This window comes from Theropithecus gelada, chromosome 17, assembly GCF_003255815.1.
Source record: "Theropithecus gelada isolate Dixy chromosome 17, Tgel_1.0, whole genome shotgun sequence".
Taxonomy (NCBI): domain Eukaryota; kingdom Metazoa; phylum Chordata; class Mammalia; order Primates; family Cercopithecidae; genus Theropithecus; species Theropithecus gelada.
Genome location: NC_037685.1, coordinates 72,767,504 through 72,791,375, shown reverse-complemented (window position 1 = coordinate 72,791,375; position 23,872 = coordinate 72,767,504). Strand labels below are relative to the sequence as shown.

The 23,872-nt window shown below is 36.5% G+C and overlaps 1 protein-coding gene across 1 annotated transcript in view; it reads left to right on the top strand.

The window, feature by feature from the left end:
* VWA8 (von Willebrand factor A domain containing 8) overlaps nt 1-23,872 on the top strand; it is a 389,692-nt gene that overhangs the window by 271,395 nt on the left and 94,425 nt on the right. The window contains exons 35-37 of the mRNA XM_025364717.1: nt 3,716-3,911; nt 14,079-14,160; nt 18,190-18,391. Coding sequence (XP_025220502.1) covers nt 3,716-3,911; nt 14,079-14,160; nt 18,190-18,391 — 480 coding nt within the window. The remainder of the gene's footprint in view (nt 1-3,715; nt 3,912-14,078; nt 14,161-18,189; nt 18,392-23,872) is intronic.

Here is a 23,872-nt window from a genome sequence, read left to right as displayed (position 1 = left end):
GTGCAGGTTTGTTATATAAGTAAATTGCATGTCATGGGGGTTTGTCGTACAGATGGTTTGGTCATCCAGGTAATAAGCATAGTACCTGACAGGTAGTTTTTTGATCCTCATCCTCCTCCCACTCTCCACCCTCAAGTAGGTGTCAGTGTCTGTTGTTCCCTTCTTTGTGTCCATATGTCCTCGGTGTTTCGCTCCCGCTTGTAAGTGAGAACATGCGATATTTGGTTTTTTTGTTCCTGTGTAAAGTTAAATTTGTTGAATTGTCATTATTGTAGATTAAAATTTTTAACAGTCATGAAGATAGATTTATTTTCCATTGAGTTTTGCTCCAATTTATCATATCTTTGCAGCATCCAGTTATAGAATAATGGCTAACTGTCTCAATTGATTTTTCTCTTAGATGGGCCCTTCTGTTTTCTACTGTTACCTATAAAGGAGAAGCTATTTGAATTGACTTTAGGTAAAACTGGGCAACATCTTCCTCCGATGGAAATGTGGGGAAGTTACTATAAAAGTTATTTCAGTCCAAGTTGGCATCTAATAACCTTAGATGTAGCTCCGTGTGTTTTGACTAAGCATTTAATTTTTATAATTTCCTTTGTGGCTTTTAGATGGGATGATAGAATTATTTCAAGGTAAAAATATGGGCTGTACTTGATAGTACTCTAATTTTGTATGCCTCAAAATTTTAATATAGTTAATGAATGCTGGGTACTTCAGGATATAAGATTTGAAATCTAAAACTCAATGGATAATATGTGGCTTAGGACTCTGATATATGTGTTCCTAATTATCAAGTAAAAAGCATCTGCTATCATATAATTCAAAATGAAATGTTATTGAAATACAGTGTTTACAGCAGCCTTGATATAATAAAAGAGATGTGTTTTATATGCTTTCTACAATGTTTGCTGCTATAAAAAACTTGGAACTTTTTCTGGAGGTAAAACTATTTTAAAAATTGGTCTTCTAATTACCTTCTTATGATTGAAGAAATCAATATAGAAGTATAATGTTATTATAAAAAGTTAGAAAATAAAAGCTAAGTTAAGGCACTGTTTGTATTAACCTTGTAGAAATTCTTACAGCCTGTAAGACTAGTAACCTTGTTAAATTAAAAGCTGTATCCCTGCTTCTTCGTGTGGTACCTATCACATAGGAGGTATTTAATGAGTATTTGTTAAATAGAAGATTAGAGTCAGCTAGACAGCCTTTAAGATGACAATAAGATTTTTAGGCCACAACACAACAGGCAGTGTGCTACCCTAAGCCCTTTCACACATGATAGTTAATTTTTACAACAATTCTATGAGGTTTTACAAATGAAACAACAGAAACAGAGAGAGCTTATATCCCCTAGGCCACAAAGACTCTAAGCAATGGGATTTGAGCTCAAGTGTGACTAGCCAGCCCTCTAACACACATCCTTTTTTCCACACCACTCTGCCTTCTTGCTTTATGTGAACTTCTTTGGATTCTCTATTAAACTATTGACAGATGAGTATGCTACCTCTTATTAACTTTTTCATGGAGTTATCAGTGGCATCTAAAGTATTACTTATATAACTTTTAAAATCTAATACCAAATAGCTATAAGAATCTATAGCAAATATCATCCTCAATGGTGAAACATTAAAAGTATTTCTTTTCTATTCTTATTAGGAATAAAACAAGGATGCCCACTGTTACCACTTCTATTAAACATGGTAATAGTGTCTTAGACATGATATATAAAGAGAAAATTGATAAACTGTGCTGCATCAAACTTTAAAATTTGAGCTCTGTTAAAAGACACTGTTAAGAGAATGAAAAGACAATCTACAGGCTGAGAAAATATTTGCAAACCACATTTCCAACAAAAACTGGTATCTAGAGTCTATAAAGGTTCTTAAAACTTAACAGTCAGAAGGCAAATAGCCTAATTTTACAAATGAGCAAACAGTAGGCCAGTGTGAGTTATCAAAGATCAGAGCCCAAGCAAGGTAAGGGCATCTGTGATGGGGAGAGGTAACCACTAGTGATGGGCATTAAGCCCAAGCAGGATGAAGATGGCATTCCTGTGAAGGGGCAGCCTGGAGTGGGATGTAGGAGCCCAAGTAAGGTGAAGTATGTGTCCCTGTGTGAGTGTGGCCCCATATGGGCTGTCAGGACCCAAGCAGGGAGAGTGGAGCATCTGCCCAGGGAGTAAGGTTAGTGGTGGAGACGGGAGATGGGTCATATACAGCAAGAAAGTAAATATATGAAGGGTGACAAAATACATTAAGGATAATGAAAACAAATTTTTAACTGTTAGGGGAATTACAGATACTGGAAGGAAGAAAACTAGAATGAACCATGTCGTTATTAGATTAAAATTGGATATATTTTTGTGAACTCATAGATTTCAATGTATTTAGGTAGATATAGAAGTAAAATTAAAGATAAATGTGGAAAAAAAATGAGCAAAAGACTTGAACAAACACTTAACCAAAGAGGAAAGAGGGATGGCAAATAAGTACATGAAAAGTTGTTGGACATCATTAGTCATTACAGAAATGCAAATTAAAACCATAATGAGATACTAGTACCTACCCATTAGAATGGCTAAAATAAAAAAAACGCTGACAATACCTAGTACTGACAAGGATGCAGAGAGCTAATGCAACTCATTATTGCAAGGGCAAACAATAACCAGAACATCTCTGAAGAAGGACCAGACCGAAGTACTCTTCCTAATAAACTTCAAGGTTAATTATAAAACTTCAGTAACTAAGACCATGTGTTGGCCTGGGAATAGAAAAATACACAGTAGAACAAAATGCAGTGCCCAGAAACAGATACATGCATATAAACTGTGTTTTATGATACTGTTGCTATGGGCAAAAGTTAGTGGTATTTGGACAATAAGCTATACATGTGAGGAAAGGATGACTGCAGGTCCCCACTTCGTACCATTCACAAAAATTAATTCCTGATAGGCTAAGGACTTAAATATGAAAGATAAAGCCTTAAAACTTTAGAAAAAGCATAAGAAAATATCTTTATGATCTTCAGAAGGATAAATACATATGTGGTAAAAATCTAAAGTAAAGCAAGGGAAAAATAACACAAAATTCCAAAAGAGTTAAATCTAGGGGGGAGAGAGAGAGAGAATGACCGGGAAGGGGCCCAATCACTTTTGAAGCCATCCCAGGGCTTTAAAAATGCTAGTTATGTTCTATTCATTATGTATAGGTGTTTATTTTTTAACTAATTCCTGTATTTCTTCTGTTTAGTTGTAATTGATTTCAACATATGAAATTTAAAGTGTATATTTTACACTTGTCTGAAAATTATGATTATTGACAAAACAGCTACCATTTGTACCACATCCAAATGACTGTATTTATTTTTGTTTGTTTGTTTAACACACGATCTCCTCAGCCTCCTGAGTAGCTGGGAATACAAGCATGTGCCATGACGTCTGGCTGATTTTTGTATTTTTTGTAGAGATAGGGTTTCACCATATTGCCCAGGCCAGTCTCAAACTCCTGAACTCAAGGGATCCACCAACTTTAGCCTCCCAAAGTACTGGGATTACAGGCATGAGCCACTGCACCCAGCCAGTAATTTGATTTTCTTATACCTGTGAAACATTAGTTTCCCCCCTAGTATCTGCTTAAAGGTCTGCATTGTTAAGGTTGTGGTGAATGTAGTATATGGTACTTCAGTACTTTAATCTCTTTCTTTTTTTCAGTCACCCAGTGAAGTTTATTCTTGGAAGAGACCATCATCTTTGCATAAACGAAGTGGCACTGATACATTGTTCTATAGCGGAAAGAAGAAAAGTGGGACTCCAAAACAAAGCAACTGTGTGACTCTTTTAGATTTGAATCAGGTTGTGAGGATTTTACCCCCAGGAGAAGTCCCTCTAAAAGATATCTACCCAAAAGGTAAGAAGGAACTCACCAATTCCTAATTTACAAAGGTGGTTTAAAGTAACTCCCTTTTGGTAGAGGATATTTAATTTATCTTTATCATTTCATACTTATAAAAAGTTGATCATTCTGACCAGTTTAGAAGTAACTAAAAAGACCTCTCTGTATTCAGAAAGTTCTTACTCATTTTCAGTGTGTGGTTGTGGCCACTGCTGTTAGAACTCATCTTCATTTATTTTACAATATATGCAATCACTTTACCTAAAAGACGTTTTCACAGAGGCTTTTAAAAAGTCTTAGTATATTAGGCATAGAAACTGAGGCCTGCCTTTTGTCTTAAACTCCTAAGACTGGAAGTCAGGGACTTATTATGCAGACTGATTGACTTAACAGCACTCTCAAAGTCAACTTATATTTATTACTGTATAAAATATCCAATTCCTGGGCTGATCTCCTCTCCTCATATAAATTCACTTACTCCTTAAAACCCCATCCTATTGCTAGCAGGCTCTCTAATTTGTACATGAAGATATTCTGACACAGAACTAAAATAACTGGCCCAGGATCACCCCACCAGTGGACAACAGTGCCCAGATTTGCACCACAATCTTCTAATCCCAAGTTTAGAGCTATTCTTACTGAACCACACTGGCGTTCATCATAACAGATAACTGTGAAAAAGTTTGATCATTGATTCATTGACTTTTTTTTTTTTTTTTACATTACAGTGGTAGTGATATATTATCTTGTGTCTATATTCATTGTATTAGTGTGGACTTCACAAATATAACGCTAAATGTATTATAATAATCTGTAACAGGGTTTGAAAAGTTCTGATTATATGATAATATTTGGAATTAGTTTCTTCCAAACTGAAACTCATGGAAAATAAATCACCATTTCCTTAAAATGTTTTTTGTGGTAGAAGAGGCAGAAGAATAAACTGACAATTGTAGTACAGTGTAATAAGATAGGAATATTCACAAGGTGATATATAAACACAGCGGAGAAGTACAATCCATACTGGAGACTATGAGTTGACTCTTGAAAGATAAGAGTTAATCAGTTAAAGGATTTGGTCCAGGAAAGGGGTGCTCCTTGTGAAAGATGCAAGGACTTGGCAGAGCATTCCAGGAATTACAAGAAGTTATGTAGCAGAGTTTAGTGCACCTTCACTCGCCCAGAAATCTTCGGCTCACCTTGATACCTCTTCTCCCTCATCCTCCACATCTCATCCATCAGCAATCTCCATGTCCTGATACACAGCCTTGCAAATATATCTTGTATCCACCCACTTGTCTCCAGTTCTGTAACCGAGTATCCCATCCAAGGCACCACCATCGTACACTGGAATGTTGCCATAACCTTCTGATATTGTTACCTCTTCCACTGTTTTCCCCTCCTGCCCTTCTCCACACATCAGACAGGGTGATGTTTTTAAAGTACAGTGTACATTGGTTCTTAAGCTCAGTTTGTATACAGTAAAATTCACCATTTCTAGTGTATAGTTCTGTGAGTTTGGCAGACACAGTTGGATAACCACTACCACACTTGATGTAGAAGAGTTTCATCACCCCAAAAACTTCCCCCATTCCATTTTGTGGTCAATGCCTCCACTTACCTACAACTTATCACTGACCTGATTTCTGTTCTTATAGGTTTGCCTTTACCATATTATAATATAAATGGAATCATATAGTATGTGGTCTTTTGAGTCTGACATCTTTCAATTAATACAGTGCATTTGAGAATCATTTATTCATTATTAATTTATTTTTAATGTTATGTGTGTACCATTAGTTTTTGTTTGTTTGTTTATTGCCAAATGGTTGCCTATTATATGGATGTACCAGAGTTTGTTGATCCATTCACAAGGTGATATATTTATTGGTTGTTTCCAGTTTGGGGCAATAAAGAGTAAGGCCACTATGAACATCTGTGGGCAGGTTTTTAAGTGAACATAAGGTTTTGCTTCTTTTGAGTAAATGCCTAGGAATGGCATTTTTGCATCATATGATGAAACAGCCAAACTATTTCCCAAAGTGGACATACCATTTTGCATTTCTCTCAGCAGTGAATGGAGGTTTGAGTTGCACTGCATCCCTGTCAGCACTTGGTATTGTCAGTTTCTCACCATTCTAGTGAGTGTAGTGATTTCTCATTATGATTGTAATTTGCATTTTCCCTAGCACCCAATGATGTTGAGCATTTTGTTTTATGTGTATCTTCTTTAATAACATATCTTTCAGATCTTTTGCCCATTTTTAAATTGGGTTATTTATTTTCTTATTAATGAGTTTTGAGCATTCCTTTTGTTTGTTTGTTTTGAGACAAGGTCTTGCTCTGTTGCCCAAGCTGGAGTGTGGTGATGTGATTTCAGCTCACTGTAGCCTCTGCCTCCCAGGCTCAAGCAGCACCCAACTCAGACTACTGAGTAGCTGAGACCACAGGCACATGCCACCACATCTGGCTAATTTTTGTTTTTTTTTGTAGAGATGAGGTTTCGCCATGTTGCCCAGGATGGTCTCAAACTCCTGAATTCTGAGTGTTCTTTAGTGTAGATACAAGTTCAGTGTCAGAGATATACTTTCCAAACAGTTTATCTTATTTTGATAAAGGGCAAATCTTCTATGTTTTCTTCTAGAAGTTTTGTAGTTCTATATTTTACATTTAGATTTATGATCCATTTTGAGTTAATTTTTTATATGGTGTAAGGTATGGACTGCGGCTCTTTATTTTAATTGCATAGGGATATTCAATTGTTCCAGCACCAGCACCATTTGCTGAAAAGACTCCTGTCCTTCCTCTTTTGCACTGCCTTTAGACCTCTGTTGAAAATCAGCTGCCCACATGAGTGGGTCTGTTTCTGGGTTCTCTATTGTGTTCCATTGGTCTATGTGTCTATCCCTTTACTAATACTGTACTCTCTTGATTGCTTTATAGCTTTATATTTTATAGTGAGTCTTGGTTGACTCAGGTCGTATCGATTCTTCCACTTTGTTCTTCATTTTCAAAACTGTTTTAGTTAGAAAGTAATATTTTAAAACACAACTCAGGTCACATTGTCCTTAAGATAAAGTTTAGAAATTTTATCTTGGCTTAAAAGATCCAGCATGATTTGTCCATTACATATCTCTCTGACTTCTTTCAGGTAACTTGAATGCACAAAATTATTCCCAACTTTCTGCTGCACCCCTTCCCCCCAACCCCCAAATTCATTCTCATCTGCCAGGTCTTAGTTTAAATGTCACTTCCTCAGAAGCTCTTGCTCCAATCTAAATTAGGTGCCCTTGTCATACTCTCTCATAACACTTCCTATTTCGGGACGGGAAGAGCGTGTTTATGTTTCCATGTGTATTTTAATTTTTCACAAAATATCTCAGGCCTACAAAAGTTTAAAGAAAAATACATTGAACATCTTTGCACCCACAACCCATACTGGTAAGTCATTACCAATTGTTACCAGTCATTACCAGTATGGTCAGAGACTCCTGTGTTCTCCTCCCCTTCACTTTTGACAAACCAGAGGTAATCTCTGTTCTGAATGTGAGTTCAGTACTTATCATTCACAAAATAATATATAGCTTTTTTTACTTATTTATTTATTTATTTTTTTTTTTTTTTGAGATAGAGTCTCGCTCAGTAGCCCAGGCTGGAGAGCAGTGGAGCAATCTCAACTCACTGCAAGCTCCGCCTCCCGGGTTCACGCCATTCTCCTGCCTCAGCTTCCCGAGTAGCTGGGACTACAGGCGCCCGCCGCCACGCCCGGTTAATTTTTTTGTATTTTTAGTAGAGACGGGGTTTCACCGTGTTAGCCAGGATGGTCTCGATCTCCTGACCTCGTGATCCGCCCACCTCGGCCTCCCAAAGTGCTGGGATTACAGGCGTGAGCCTCCACGCCCGGCCTGCTTTTTTTATGTTTTTAATCTTTGAATAGTATCGTATTGTATTTATTCTTATGTAACTCGGTCTATTTTTTTCACCATCATGTTTGTGAAATTTGAGGCTAAAGAAAAAAGCATTCATGACATTTGTTACAAAATGGGAAGGTAGGCTTTATGCAGGGCCATCTTGATAGGTATAGGGATGACTGCAAAGAAGTTTTGTAGTAAGGGAGAGAGATGGGGCTCAACTCTGAATATAACAAGCAAAAGTGGAAATAAGTGAAGGAGCAGGGTGGGGGTCAGTGGATGGAAAATTACTGAGAGAAAACAGCTGGGGTAAGAGGGCATTCTGGCTGAAGAAACTTAACAGGATTCTTGCTGAGAGCAGCCCAGAGTGATCTGACATCACCTGGGGGATGGTGGAGAATGGGGAACCCAATCAGATATCAAGGGTTAGGGATTCTGGTTAAACTGACTTAGCAGGATTCTTGTTAACATTGAACAATGCAGAGATGAACGCAGAGGCCCCAGAGTTGGGAACTAGTTGGGAAGAAGATTCAGAAGAGCCTGACTATAGTTCAGTCAGGGAGAGACTCTTTGTCATCATCCATACTGATAATTCTACTTTTATTTTCACTGCTTCACATACAACAATTTATTCATCTATTATTTGTCAGTGCAAATTTAGGTTCTTTCCAGGTTTTTGCTATGACAAATAATGGTGCTGTGAATAGCCTTGCACCTGTATGCTTGTGTCTATGTTGAGTCTGTAGGGAGCATATTTAGGAGCAGAATTACCAATGGTGTTCCAGTAGCATAAAGGGGATCCTGGTGCATCCCATCCTGATCTACTCTTGTAAGGGTCAAACTTTTTACTGTGGTTTCACATTACCTTTTTCTGACTTCTAGTACATTTGAGTATCCTTTCATATGTTGTCATTTACTCTTCCAAGAATTGCCTATTTATTTAGCTATTTTTCTCTTAGTTACTAGGAGGTTTATTTCTCTTCTTTTGTTTAAGTAGTGTTACTAAAATATTCCAAACATATATAAAGTGCTTAGGACAGTGTCTGGCATGGGGGAAGAATTTTATAAATGTGGACTGTAAAAAAAGAGAGAAAGAATGAAAATCCCTAGGAGCATGGTGAAGGAAGATCCCAGGGTGACAGCCATGCACAGGTCTAACGTTAGAACAGATGACATTTCAGGAGAGATGTCTCTTAGAAAGTGAAATTGATAAGCCCAGTATATTTGAACATATTTAGAGATTTTAACAATTACGGAACCTTGGGAATAAATTTGTACTAAATAAAACTAAACAAAACATGATGCTTATTAGCTCCAATAAAAGCAAAAAGTTATACAGGAAAAAGTAATGATAATATAAGACATAGCAAAGCTGTGGTTAGCATTTAGATAATTATAATAATATAAGCACTGGATGTTAATCCAAGCAAAATTATATGAATGTTTGGGGGGATGGGAAAATGGGGAGTGGGGGATTCGGGAATGAAAAAGAGTTAAGCTCTCTTCTTGCTTGGGAGGAAGACAAGAGATAATGCCTGAAGCTAAAATATCAAGAGGGCACCATAATGATGAAGGTGAATACCACAGAAATAGCTTAAAAAGTTGAAAGTGTCTCTGGGGGCAGGAAATGGTGGGGCGGGTGACAGGGCTGGGGGGAGTAGGGGGTAAAGCAGGGACTGTTTTTTCTTTAAGCCTTTTTGATACTTAATTCTATGTGCATGTAGATCTCTGATGAAAATTCAAGCTAGAATGATTTTGTAAAGTAAATCAAATCCAACCATCTAATTAGTCTGGAACTAATGTATATCAGCCTTTTATAAAGAAATCAACTGTAAAGGCTACTCTCCTGGTGGCTTTCACAATAATGAGGTAGCTTTTATTTAATGCAGATGGGGAGAAATTTATTGCTTTCTTCCAACTGTTTTTCTTCTAGCTAAATGTTAGCTTTTTTAAAACCACAGGTCTGAGCTCTTTAAAGACAAAATAATGATTCTTGATTGAAAGCAGTATTTTTTTTTAACTTTGGGTAAAATCAAAAATTTGGTATCAGCACAGTTTGGGGACACACATCACTCTTTTTATCTGTGAACACAGAAGTGTATTAAACCCAGTGATTCATAGGTATACATCAAATTACATTTCAAGGAGTGAGTTTTTAAATAGCATTTCACCTTCGCTCTGAAAATTGTCTTAGTTGTTTTGCCTGACAGTTTTTAATACCTCCTTCTAACCTTGGCACTGTGCATGTAAACTGTCCCCACTGTTCATGGGAGCTATGTGATAAACACTGCTGCAATGACTTCCCTTTAATGGTTAGTGAACTAATCCCTAAATACAATTTATACCTATCTTTGAAATCCACCTGGATTATAAATGTAATGGAAATTTACTGAGCCTCCATCCTCACTCCAGTGTTAAAATGTTTAAAATGGATGGATGAGGACTTGGCCAAGTTTGGAGGGAAACCTGGCCACAGTTTTCACTTCCTTAATTCAGTCAAGTATTCTGTTCAAGAATCTTTTTGTAAATATTCTTTTCTTCTGAGCTGACTTATTTTCAAATCAGTAAACATCAGTTTTTATTATTTTTAAAGTGCTTACTACTACTACCACCACTACCACCACCTTTACTATTTCCCTGAAGTGCTTTGTAGCCACAATTACCCTTCTCTGATATATGAAAATAGTTTTTAATACCAGGAGTAAAATTCTTGCTTTCTACTTCTTGAAATAGTAGAAACAGTCATTATTGCATTTTCTCACCATGGAATTAATTAGCAAAGTAAAAGAAAAGAAAGATGTGGGAAAAAATATATTTTAAAATAAGTTGGCTTACTTTGCTTTCACAGGCAATCTAAAAGTGCTGATGGCAGTAGCTCAACTTAATACTATTCCTTATTTGTAAAAGTGCCTCTAAGTGGCAAGCCAAAATGTGAGTGAGTTAGTTAGTGAGGCAGCTCCACTCATCTCTAGAGCTTCAATAACTGGTCACTCTTGGCAAAGAACCCTGAGCTATAAATAATTCAACCTACTTTAGCTAGGTTCAAGCAGCAGGAATTGTAAAAAATGATATATGATATAAAACTATCCAAGATTGACCTTATATCACAGGGAGAATTTCCATTGCAGACTGTGTGTGGCTTACGATAAGCATACTCATTTTGTACAGATGGCCACTTGAAGACAGCTAATCTAGCTGGGTGGTCAAATTATTACAATAACCCTATTTTCTTACCCATTCCTCTCCTTGGACATTGCTTTTTCTTCCTGCTGAGCTGTTTGTCTCTTGGGACAACCCATTGCCTACCTCTGCAGCTCATACCTGGCCTCAGGGCTGTGATTCCCACTCTGGAATCCTTTCCAAGTCCCCAGAGGCCCACAATGGTTTCATAAAAAGGAACTTTCCTCATTTTACTGTGAACACCTCAAAGTCAGAGACCACATCTCTTTTTTGTATTCCCACTGCTTCATAGGATGTCTGGCGCAAAATATGCTCAAACACATTTGTTAAATAAATAAGAGATATGTCGAGTTTTTCAGCTGGCCTATTTAAAAGCCTTCAACTGCATGCATGAAATAAAAATGTCAAGTTTCTTGTTTTTTGTAAACTACAAATTTGAATTTGAATTTATCCAGGACATCCTGGATACTTCATTCCAACCAGAAATTGTAATAAAAGATGGATGGATGGATGGATGGATGGATGGATGGATGGATGGATGGATAGATAAATATATCATTCTAATAAGAAATTGTTGTCCAAGATCAGATAGATAGAGAAACAGATAGACAAAAATCTTAAAAAGCATGGGTTTTGTGTAGGGGAGTTTTTTTTAAGAGAACTTGGTGGCCAAGGTTTTATAAAATGGAATATTTTACAAATAGCTATTTCCCTAGGGCCAACTCACATAGAAGTTGTGTGGAGTGGTGGCCAGAGCATAGATTTTAGTACTAAAAAGGCCTGGATTTGAAAGCCATTGCCATCACTCGCGTGCAGTGGTGGCCAGAGCATAGATTTTAGTGCTAAAAAGGCCTGGGTTTGAAAACCGTCTCCATCACTCTCCAGCTATATCACCCCAAATAAATCATATTATTACATTACCTCTATAAGCCTCAGTTTCCTCATCTCTCAGACAGGAGTCTTTGTTGTTGTCAGTATCAAAAGCACTCTCTGTAAAGACTAAGCAGTGTTTCTGACACACCATGGTGGCAGCTAATGATTTTGAGGATGACGGTTACTCAGGGTTGTGAAATAGAAATCAGTGAAGCCCAGGAGTTTGCTGGAAAACCAGCACTAAGGTATACAAATGACATCACATGAGTATAACAATTATAGAATTAGTTGAGGGCTCTGGACCCCTTATCTCTTTATCTTCCCCCAGTTTTCCATATTCTTTACTGTCTAGAATCGTGACAGCTAATCATAATCCCAAAAGACACGATCTCCACGCCATAACCCCAAATGTTGAAATTTCCAAAGAAAGATAAATATTCCTAAAGTCTAAAATTCTGACACAATCCCAAAGGATGAAAATCTCAAATATAATTCTGGAAAAAATAATTTTAAAATTACTTAAAAGATATTTATTTACATTTTTAAAAGGAGATTTATTTGAGAAACATAAAAACAGCAGAACAGGCCAGGGGTGGTGGCGCACACCTGTAATTCCTGCACTTTGGGAGGCCAAGGCAGGCAGATCACTTGGGGTCAGGAGTTCGAGACTAGCCTTGCCAACATGATGAAACCCTGTCTCTACTAAAAATACAAAAATTAGTTGGGCTTGGTGGCGGATGCCTGTAATCCCAGCTACCTGGGAGGCTGAGGCAGGAGAATCACTTGAACCTGGGAAGAGGAGGTTGCAGTGAGCCAAGATCACACCACTGCACTCCAGCCTGGGCAACAAGAGCGAGACTCTGTCTCCAAAAAACAAACAGACGAACAAAAACAGCAGAACACTTCACAAACCACTTTGCACAATAAACTAGGCAATAATAACATATACTTTTTGCAAGCGTAAACACTCAGGCATACTAATGACATCACATGAGTATAACAGTTATAAGCATGTGAACCATATTCATAAAGCAATTGGGCAAAAGGGAAATGTCATACATGCATATCAGTATGTTTGGCAGTTGAAGAAAAGACTGTCCCAGTTCTCAGAGAGAGACCAGTTCACCTTCTGTATTTGTCCCCTCTAGGCTCTTGGCTGATGGGTTGATGTCCACCAATATTGAGGGCAGATCTTCACCACCTGGTTCCCTCAGACTCACATACTAATCTCTTTTCCAGATTACAGATATAACCAAAATAATGCTTTACCACGTGTCTAGGTATTCCATAATCAGTCCAACTGACACCTAAAATTAAGTCCACAAATACACCCTTTGTCAACTTGGCACTTACAGGCGTCTCCATAAACCATACTTAATTTCCAAACAAGGACAGTAACAGAGTAATAGCTCTGTCTAACATGATGCAATTATACTGTGATTGTGATTTTCAGAATTTTAGACTTTAGGGACTTTTATCTGTCTTTTGGGATTCCAACAATCAGAATAATGGCATTTAGGATTGTGTCTTTTGGGGATTATGATCCAAATCCCAGAGTCCTCACCCCACTGCCCCGTCCTCACCTCACCTTCCCCTGTCTTGCAGGGCCCTAATAATGACAGATGCTGTGTGATGGGCAACCCCTGTCGGTGCTTTGCATTTACTAATTTCATCTAAGATAATGCTTATGATGCTCAGATGCCGTGGTCCTCTGAGGTTGTTACCCCCATTTCACAGTGGGGTTGTTATCCCCCTTTTATAAATGAAGAAAGCAGGCCTCAGAGAGGTCAGTAACTTGACCAGCATAACACAGCTCGGACAGGAGCAGAACTTCCTACCAGGCCAGTCTAATTAGAGAGGGCACGGATTCCACCACATTTTACTGCATGGTTGTTGCTTCCTAAGAAGGAAAAACAGTTCAGATGATGAAATATTTTCAAAAAAACTGTAAGTGCGAAAACATTGACTCATCTTGGGAAGCTATCAAAGACAATGAAAATAACTTAGGTTATTTTCTGACAGTAAAGAATCACAGCCCAGTGTGCTTTCCTGGGGGAAGCATATTTCTCAGAGTCTAGCCATGAGGGTTGACCCAGTACCTTGTCAAGTAGATCCCAGAGTTCTACCCTTGGCTACGGATAACTTGATTCCACTTTTAGCAGCATTTTGGTATCGTGCAGTAATTTAATCCTTGGCTCATGTCATGACTTGTTTGTAGATGTTACTCCTCCACAAACATCTGGTTATATAGAAGTCACTGATCTTCAATCAAAGAAACTCCGATATATCCCTATTCCCAGGTAATCCAATTCACCTTTGTTCCTAGCTTAGTATGTCACTAAAAAATGAGTAATTTCTTGCTAAGTACTATGAATAAATGTGTACTTTTTGCTTCTTTAAATAGCAAGCTCTTTTTTTTTTTCCAGTTACAGTTGGTTTCTGTCTTGCTGTTCTTCTGCATGTTTTCCTGGCATTTTTATTTTCATTTTGTAAAAATATTCCAGTGTTACATAGGTATAAGTCAAACAGCCTGCAAGTCTTTGTTCTCTTTTGTTTGATCTGTTCTAATAAGTTTTTCTGTATCTGAAATAGCATTTTTAGTATTACAAAAATTATACTTATTAACTTTATATATCTGTTTTCTGAAGTAAATGTGTTCAAAATATCAAAAGAATTTAAATAGATTTCTTTAATATTGTTTTGATATATGTTATTATGCATCTGCAGTCAGGAAGGTTATACAATAGCCAAAGGATCCAAAGCTTTATAATAGGACTCATTACTGTTCGCCTCCTTCATTATTGTCCCACAATGGAAGCAAAGCATTTAAACTAGGTAAACTGAGGATATAAAAACAGAAACAATAAAGCTTGATCTCTCCCTTGAAGAACACAGGTGTCGTCACCTGGAGCCCGTCCCTTTCTGGGTGCATCCATGCCTTATTTCCCTTTTCCAACCTAAGCTTGCACCTGCTTTGGTCTCCTTAGCCTAGGTTCCTCTTTTTTCCTTTCTTTGCCCTCCACACCAAAGCCTTCTTCCTCTAATCTTTCTACTCTATTTTGACCTAGATTGCAATCACATCCCACTGTATGATGTACTCCCTTACACTGCCACCAAGCCCTCACAACACAGTGGTTGAAGCCTTGGCTAGAAGCTCTAGCAGAGTAGCCTGGAGGGCCTGCAGAGGAAGACCAGGGACCCAGAATCTGTCAGTTACCCAAAATGTCCCCAGGCTTCCTTTCTTCCCCCTTCTCCAACCCTTGAAAGAAAATAGCTCGGCATTATAGCACAAATAACTCAGAAACACAGCTTCATTTCTTAGAACTCTTTAATCAGATTCAAAAAATATGAAAACAAAATCATTATTCAAAGAAATAGATTTACTTCTTCCAACATATATGACTTCTTGGAACATCCTAATGTGTTGGTTTAATGGAAAATGACTTTTAATCATTTGAGGAAATCGCATATTCCATCTTAATTATATGCTCATTAAAAATACTACTAATTCAAGTAACAAAAGCAAATAACATATTTTTAACATATCTAAAGCATTGATAATTTTTTCCAGTATCTATAGTCATTTTTCTCTCACTAGTTTTTTATTTCAGTGTTTTTCTCTTTTAACTTTCTGTGTGAATCACATGTTATACCTGCCATGGAAAGAACATCTGGAAGAGCAGCTGTGTGCACAGCCCAGAGCCAGCTGCCCACAGTAATTCATTCAGTTAGAGCTGCACTGTCCAACGGAAATATAATGAAAGCCATACATGTAATTGTATCTTTCTTAGTAGACACATTAAAATATTGTTTTAAGGTGAAATTAATTTTAATAAGATCTTTTATTTAACCCAATATGTCCAAAATATTATTTTGATATGTAGTCAATAAAAATTTTTAATGAAATAGTTTACATTCCTTTTTGCTCCCTAAGTCTCTGAAATTCAGTATGTATTTTACACTTAAAGCACATCTCCATTTGGACTTGCCACATTTCAAGTGTCATATGATTTAGAGTCTGTTTCATTGTCAGTATGTCCTGAGTTTCTCTTGAGATTAACTACTGCTTTTTTTGGCATATGTATAAAATCCAAAGGAACAACCCATCTGGACTTCAGTTTTTTTGCTAGTTGCTTAGATTTAGCATTCTGCTAGATATCAGGAATTTTTCATTTGATAGCTAATTTCAAATAATAGAAAATACAATAAAGCTGTATGTAACTTCGGGGCCAAAATGAATACATCACTTTTGCTCTCACATATTTTTCTTCAAAGTTTTATATTATTTGCATTTGTAAAACAGTACTGCCAAGCTTTCATATGTGGCTGTTACAAATTTAGGCTGCACTCTACTGTAATTCTATGTGTTCATTTAAAACTTTGTTATTATTTATAAGGAAAACATTCTTTAAGTGAAGAAAAGAGTTTAGACCTAGTGTGCAAATTGTAGTAAATGTGTGGTTTCTTCAGTAATTCTTTTTTTTTAATAAATTAAAGAAATTGCCTGTAAATGTAAAGTTTTGCCGTGAAGAGTTAAATAGTGACAACTAGTAGGTACAGTGCTCAATAGAATCATACAGCTTGGGTGTTCTTGGCAGAATTTCAAACATCATAGTTACAAAGGGATAAATTTCATTATTCTTGAATTGCTCCCTACTCCATCATCTGTAACTACTAAGTTTTTTCCTGCAGCAAGTATTTATTGATAGAGTATCATGTATTATATCAAATGTTACCTTCTTTCAGCCCTTCTGGGAGTCCTGTAAAGTAGCTCGGAAACATATGGTCCCATCCCACTGTTGTTCTCCTCATATGAACATTTTCTGAGTCTTCCGTGTCCAAGAGTGGCCGCCCTTGTCACTCTGTGTTTAGTATCAACTAAGGCAGATTGAAAAAGGGTCAAATTAGTCTTGATTTATCTTTCAGAATATTATAAGAATTTACCTAATATATAATGGTTTTGTGTTTTTCCAGAATCTGCAATGATAGCTTATTATGTTTTTCTTATCAGGCCATCTCTTTAGACTATTTATTTCATATAGAAAATATCAGATGCATTTTGCAAGCCAACACTAATAATTGGAATTTATAATCTGTTATCACTTTTGTATGATAAGAGCTATACTCATATAAAGGAGATATGCAGTTGACTCTTATAGACAAATTTGCATTCCTAGAAATTACTGTACATACATATATACACACACATATACAAATGTCAGAAATATATAATAAAGGAAATATGTGTGAAATATATAATAAACCTATACATTCCTTGTTATAGATTCATGTAACTTTCTAAGTCAGAAAAGGCAAAATATCACATACAAATGCAGTCGAAATGCATAAACAAGACATTGGTTTCAGCACTGACATTAGGCCTCTAAGGAGTGAGTCCAGTACTGCGGGCATGTGAGGTGTGAACTGGTGAACTAGTTCCTTTCTTCCTGACAGTGGAAGTTAGTATCGTCCACAGATACAGGAAAATGCAAAGAACCAGTAAATTACTGTGTCTTTTTGCTCCTTACAGATGGTTCTGTTGATATCTTGTCTTTTAATATGCTCATTATTAGAGTTCTTGGATCAGGCTGTTACAGCAGGATACTATAGAGTGGGTAGCTTAAGTGACAAATATTTATTTTCAGTCTGGAGGCTGGGAAAGCCAAAATAAAGGGACCAGCCAATTCAGTTCCTAGTGAAGGCTATATTACAGAGGGCTAACTTCTTGCTGTATCCTAACATGAGTGGGGGGAAAGGAAACAGAGAGAGACCACACGCAAGTGCGAGCTTTCTGGTCTCTTCTCATAAGGGCCCTAATCCCATTCTATAATAGGGCTTCTACCCTCACGACTTCATCTAAGCCTAATTACCTCCCAAAGTACCTACCTCCTAATACTATCATATTGGGGGTTAGGGCTTCAACATACGAATTTGGGGGATACAAGCATTTAGTCCATAGCAAATTCTTTATAGCAAGTTTAGAGAACCTAATCAGTTTAAACCGGCTTTGTTTCCTGGTCTACCAATTGGTTATATACCGTGATCACTTATAAAAAATCTTTCTTAAAATAGTCTTTCTGGTTTTTTTTTATATTCATGATTGTCCTGCCTCATGTTTGCTTACGAACCCTGGGCATGTTTGTTTAAGAACTTTTGCTCATAGCATATCCTCATAACCTTCCTATGCAGTGACATAGGTAAGAGCAGGTATAAAAGAATGAGTAGTGTGAGCATACTTTTTCAACAGTAAAGAACATTACAGTGCGCAGTGTTTTCCCTCCTGCTTTATTTTTATGGTCTCTTAGCTTCACTTGGATTCCTTTTTCCAGATCAGAATCTCTCTCGCCATATACCACATGGCTGTCTACCATTTCCGACACAGATGCACTGCTAGCGGAGTGGGACAAAAGCGGTGTTGTTACTGTTGATATGGGAGGTCACATCAGGCTTTGGGAAACTGGACTTGAACGTCTGCAGCGATCTCTCATGGAATGGAGAAACATGATTGGACAAGATGACAGAAATATGCAGGTACCATTTGAATTCACCTTATCTCTTAGAGGTGCACATTCAAATATAAATTTAGTTCCAGATGCCACAGTCATGAAAATTTCTGGGCCAGTGACTCAAAAATAGTTGCTTAAAGAACTGAAAGAATTTTTAGATTCAAAATAAAAAGACAAAGAACTTTCTCCATCTAAATGATGAAAAAGTAAAAATGTGCCTTTTATTCTGTCAGTGCTTAAACATGCAGGTTACTGACATCACAACATATGAATACAATCAGCAGCTTTTATTTTTTTAACCTTAAGCAGTAACCAGTTTCCAGCAGCACCTTTGCATCTGTTCTCACTTTTACCATCTTCAGTGTCAGCATCTCTACATGCTACCTAGGAAACAGAAACATTTAGGAACTAGAATACAGCAGGTTATTACAAGACCAGAACCTCTAAACTGGAGAAGGTGAGCAAAAATATGCATCCAATAGAACGTTTTTTACCAACTTCCTTATTTCCAGGTAATGCAAATTTACTAGTCAACAATAAGTAGACCCAACCCTGCACTAGAGAAAAACATGGGAACAGGCCACCAAAGTGAAACCTGACAACTCCAGAAATGACTCAGTCATCATCTAATCAATCTAGTTCCTGTCTGGAACTAATTTGAAGAATGAGGAAGGCTATAGACCCATATGTACTAAAGCATATAATAAAAGGATTTATTTACTATTCATTTATTTTAATCTTCAGAACAAAACCTCTCCTGTTTACATTACTTGCTTATCCAACAAAAGGAAAAATAGGTTCCTACCAGTCAGGTTGCTCCGCAAAGAGCTGATTAGCAAAATAAGAAAATTTCTACAGACTATTTCATTAATACCTGATTAACAATTCCTATTTTATGTGATTATTTTTGTGATTTTCTTTAAATAGAAATATTCGTGAATGAATAATAATTCTCTTAGATTCTTAAAAGCTTGTAGGAACATTTTGAAAGCCTCAAACCAAAGTAGAACTCAAATCTTTTTGAAGGGGTATAAATGTATTAATTTAATTAAGCTAAAACAAATGTATGACTCTAAAATAAACATGTGATTAAGTAAGTGCCATGGACTGATTACAGCAATAGACTGAATGTTGGTTACTACTCATAACAATATTTAGAAAACCAATTAATTATGGCCTGTTTCATTTATTATTCTAAACATTAGTTTCTTCTCTTTTCGAATTAAGCTCCTGTTCTCATTACAGTCATTGGTGTCTAATAGTAAATACTATTGTGTTTGAATTTCTATATTTTATACGTGGTAGAGATCAAAGGTCATGTTTTCCATCTGGTCAAGGTTAAGTTTATTTTTCACAATAGAACTTTACAAAGGACTTTTACTGATCATTTAATAATTGTTCTTGACTGCTGCAAAAATGAATTTGTATTTGTTTTTTAATCATGTAGGCCTTCTCTTCCAGTTAGTTCTCTGGCTATATATACATCTTTGTACTCCTAGCTTGTAGCACAATGATTGGTGCAATAAGCAATTAATATGTTTGTTTACGCTCACACTCCTGTATACTAAAATGTGCTGGTAATTGAAACTGTTTGATAACAAATGGATTTTTTCTTTTAAACTGTCGCAAATTGTTTTTATGTAACTGAATAAATATTTATTGAATGAGTATATATAGTTATTAAGTTAGAAATGAACAGAATTATGGTATCTAACATCTCAAGAATAATCAAAATATTCAGCTACGTCACACAGTGCAATATCTGAACTTTCCCTAAACCAAACATTTTCCAGGACATGTGTAACTTTATGTCTCCAGTTTAAAGTTCAGCTATAAGCCGGGCATGGTGGCACATGCCTGTAATCCCAGCTACTTGGGAGGCTGACGCACAAGAATTGCTTGAATCCAGGAGGCGGAGGTTGCAGGAGCTGAGATCGAGCCACTGCACCCCAACCTGGGCAACAAAACAAGACCTTGTCTCTAAAAAAAATAAAATAAAGCTCAGCTATTACAGAAATAAGACATATTTAGTAATAAAGTTCTATAATTCAGAATTGAATGATAGTTTCATTTGGAAAATTTGAATAGATGTTATCTAACATTCTCCTTTGATCCCTAAGTTCCGTTGATCCATTCTGGTTGATATTAAAAATGCATACTTATATACATACTCAAACATGAGTCTGTATTCTTATGTTTAAACAGACAAGACTAATTGTCTTAATAATCTGTCATTGTTTTAATTTTTTGTCATATCTCTCCTCTTCCCTGCTTGGTAAATAATGAGACAGCTTATTTAATTGCTCTTATTTGGACCAGCTCATCTCATTACTTACAAGTAGTTTACACAACCAAACCTAAATGGAAGTCATTCCAGGGCCAACAGTAATAACAAGCAAATATTTGTCTTTTACAGTTCCCTTTCTGTTTGATCTTTCGAACTATTCTTCATTTATATACTCTTTATTCAGCACAGATCTGCTCCTAACTTCAGAGCTTGGAAAATGCCTTTCATAGAAGTATTGAAAAAAGAGAATAGGTTCTCCATACCCTGCTTACTTATGACTTGCTGGCTGCAAGCAGCTTCCCCATCACTGACAGAGTAACCTGATCTCCATCTAGTGGCCAAATGGGCTTACTTTTTACATCATGGAAGTTAACAGGCCTGCTGGCATGAAAGGCTTATACACTCTTGTCTCGCATGGTTCCTGTTGAGCAAGATAGGCGCCTTTAGGTCAGCAGTGAGGACAGGGCAAATAACCTGCCATGCCATCCACCACGTAAGATCCCCATGCCTCCTGATTCCTCTGCATCGTAGCAAAGGAACTGTCCATATTGAGATAAACAGTATATTAATAGTTACATGGTTTATCACTACTCTGTCTTTGCTACATTTCAGCCTTCTGGAGTTATTAGCTTTGCCATTGTTGATTTGAGTTTTTGTTTTTGTTTAATGAATTCATTGGTATTTTTATTTGAGTACAGCTTACAAAAGAGTATTTTTTGAGCTCTGCATATAAAAAATGTGTTCATTAATTTTACATGCTTTGATAGGAACATGTGTTTTTCCTATAATAAATAACCATAACAACAAACCGAAAGGATTATTATAAATGTAGTTTTAAGAGCCCATTATTAAGAATCTATATTTATTACTTTTAGATTTCATATTTTCAGAAACGTGGGTTAATTATAAGTCAAAATTCTTCTGGCTATATTTAAAGTATATTATTCATACTTTTACTTAGTTACATTTGTATTTCTTCCAAGAAGGCTGTTAAAGCTATACCATGGTTTTCCTCAGAAATCAAATCATCTTCTCTTGATGATTATTTCTGTGGGAGCAAAAAGGCTTAAAATGTTATAGCTTTCAAATGTTATTTTCTAATTAGAAGAAATCACAAAGTGAATCTTCTGTATATTGCTGGTAGGATCTCTCTGCCTTTGAATAGTACTTAAGGAAGTACTATTCAAACTATATTCTTTAACAATGGATGCAATCTTCTGAAATACAGTGTGAGACTGGAACTTTTTCATCATCATAGTGGAGACATTGCCTGCTACACAGTAAGCACACACTCAACATTTGAAAATAAAAAGGAGTGAGGCATAGAAAGAAATACATGGAAAAGATAATTAATTTATGTTAAGCACCATTAGTCTATTCCTCCTTTTAGAGAGAATGTTCTAGGACTATGAATAAATGCAGTTTGATGTACTTAGGTAACTAAGCTTGGCCTTTTCTGTAATCTCTAGTCCAGCAGTTTTGATTTTTGAAGATCTCAGTAGAATATTAAGTTCTACTTTCAGTTTTAGAAACCACGGGATTATTTAACTGGCTGACTGTTAGTAAATTTACAGGCTAGGTTATCTTCAGATCCTCTATGGGATTATGAAATCCTTTGTTCTTTTTAAGGAGCCTAGTTTACTCTTAAATGTCATTCTTTACTTTGATCAATAACTCTGAAAAAATAGTCTGATTCAGTGGATCATTGTTACAGAACAATCCGTATTTTGTAGGACGGTTATATGTACGTATGTCTTTGGGAATCTTTCATGGCCCAGAAAGGCAAGGCTTTTCTGAACTTTTATAATTTCCCGCCATCCATGTCTCCTCGCCACGTGTCAGTAGAGCTGGCTTTCAGCAAGATGATCCAGCTGTTTCCCTATGTGGTAACACTTGGGCATTGCCTGTAATGATTTTTTTTATTGTTTATGCCTATTAGAGAAGAACCAGCCATGGAAATTCATTTTGAATCTTTAAGATTTTCAGGAGTACCTAGTGAAAATGCCAGATCCCCGAGAAGTGCAATACCCGGTGGTGTGCTAGTAAACCAGTTCTCATGGAGACTTGGGGGTTGTTAAGTTTGCCAATTTCCATGGTGCAAACACCCCCACCATGATTTCAAGCTATCAAGGGTTAACAGTCAGCTTGAAAAAATTCCTAAATACTTAGCAGTTATCTCTCATAGGCTGGTATAGTTTAGCTCTATCATGCCACTTGCTTATTTAGGGCTTTATCATCTAACTCCCCAAGGAGAATTATAGCAGTCACCTAACAGCAAGGCTTTCAGAAATGAGGCAATGAGATGGTGATAGGGACAGAGAGCAATGAGAAAAAAGGGAGAAAGGTACAGAGAACACAGGTAAGATAGTATCATGTTAGCTCAGGAAATGTGGAAGCCTGCAGTTACCCCAGTCACAAATTGGCCATACTCTTCTTGAACCAGAAATTTGGTTTGAGTAAAGAATTGAAGAAAAATCTGCCCTGAAGTAGGATAACACTCCTGGGTTCATGCATATGGGCCTCCTTTCTTATACAGATGGTATTTCAGAGAGAAATTGCAAGTTGATTTTTACATTCCTCTAAAAGAAAAGCTTCCATTGGATCACAACATTATCAGTAATTGCTAAATACAATTAAAATTAAATCAGCAGTCACCTCCCTAAGGCAAGCAAATCAACAAGTTCATGATTCTAGGGAGGCCGTGAGGTTTCATTAACTTTTTATGCATCTCCAATAAGAATGATACTCCTATAAATTATGAAAATTACATTATAGAATGTTAAACTAATATTTAAAATAGAAATATTATCCTACTTTCCCTCTTTAGAAAAAGTCTAACCTTAAAAAATTCCTTTTCAAATCATCAGCAGGACTATTTCAACCTCCTTCTCTCAAGACAGGCCGTAGGATAATTATGTTACCATATCACTAGTGCGTATTGTTCAGCAATATGATCAGCCTAATCAAGAGGTAATTTTAGCAATATTTATTTAAAGTATAAAGAAAAATTAATTCTGCAGTATACTGGCTATAAACTGGAATGTCAAATGCAGTTAATAGGTGGACAGTCAATGACTCTGGAACTGTTACAGTTCTGAGCTCATTAGGTATACACTTAAATGTAAGTGTATATACAATCACAATGGCTGTAGAAATAAAAGCTTCTTGCTATTATATTTATGATTTTATTCATAAGCAGTATGACTTACCGTTTAAGAG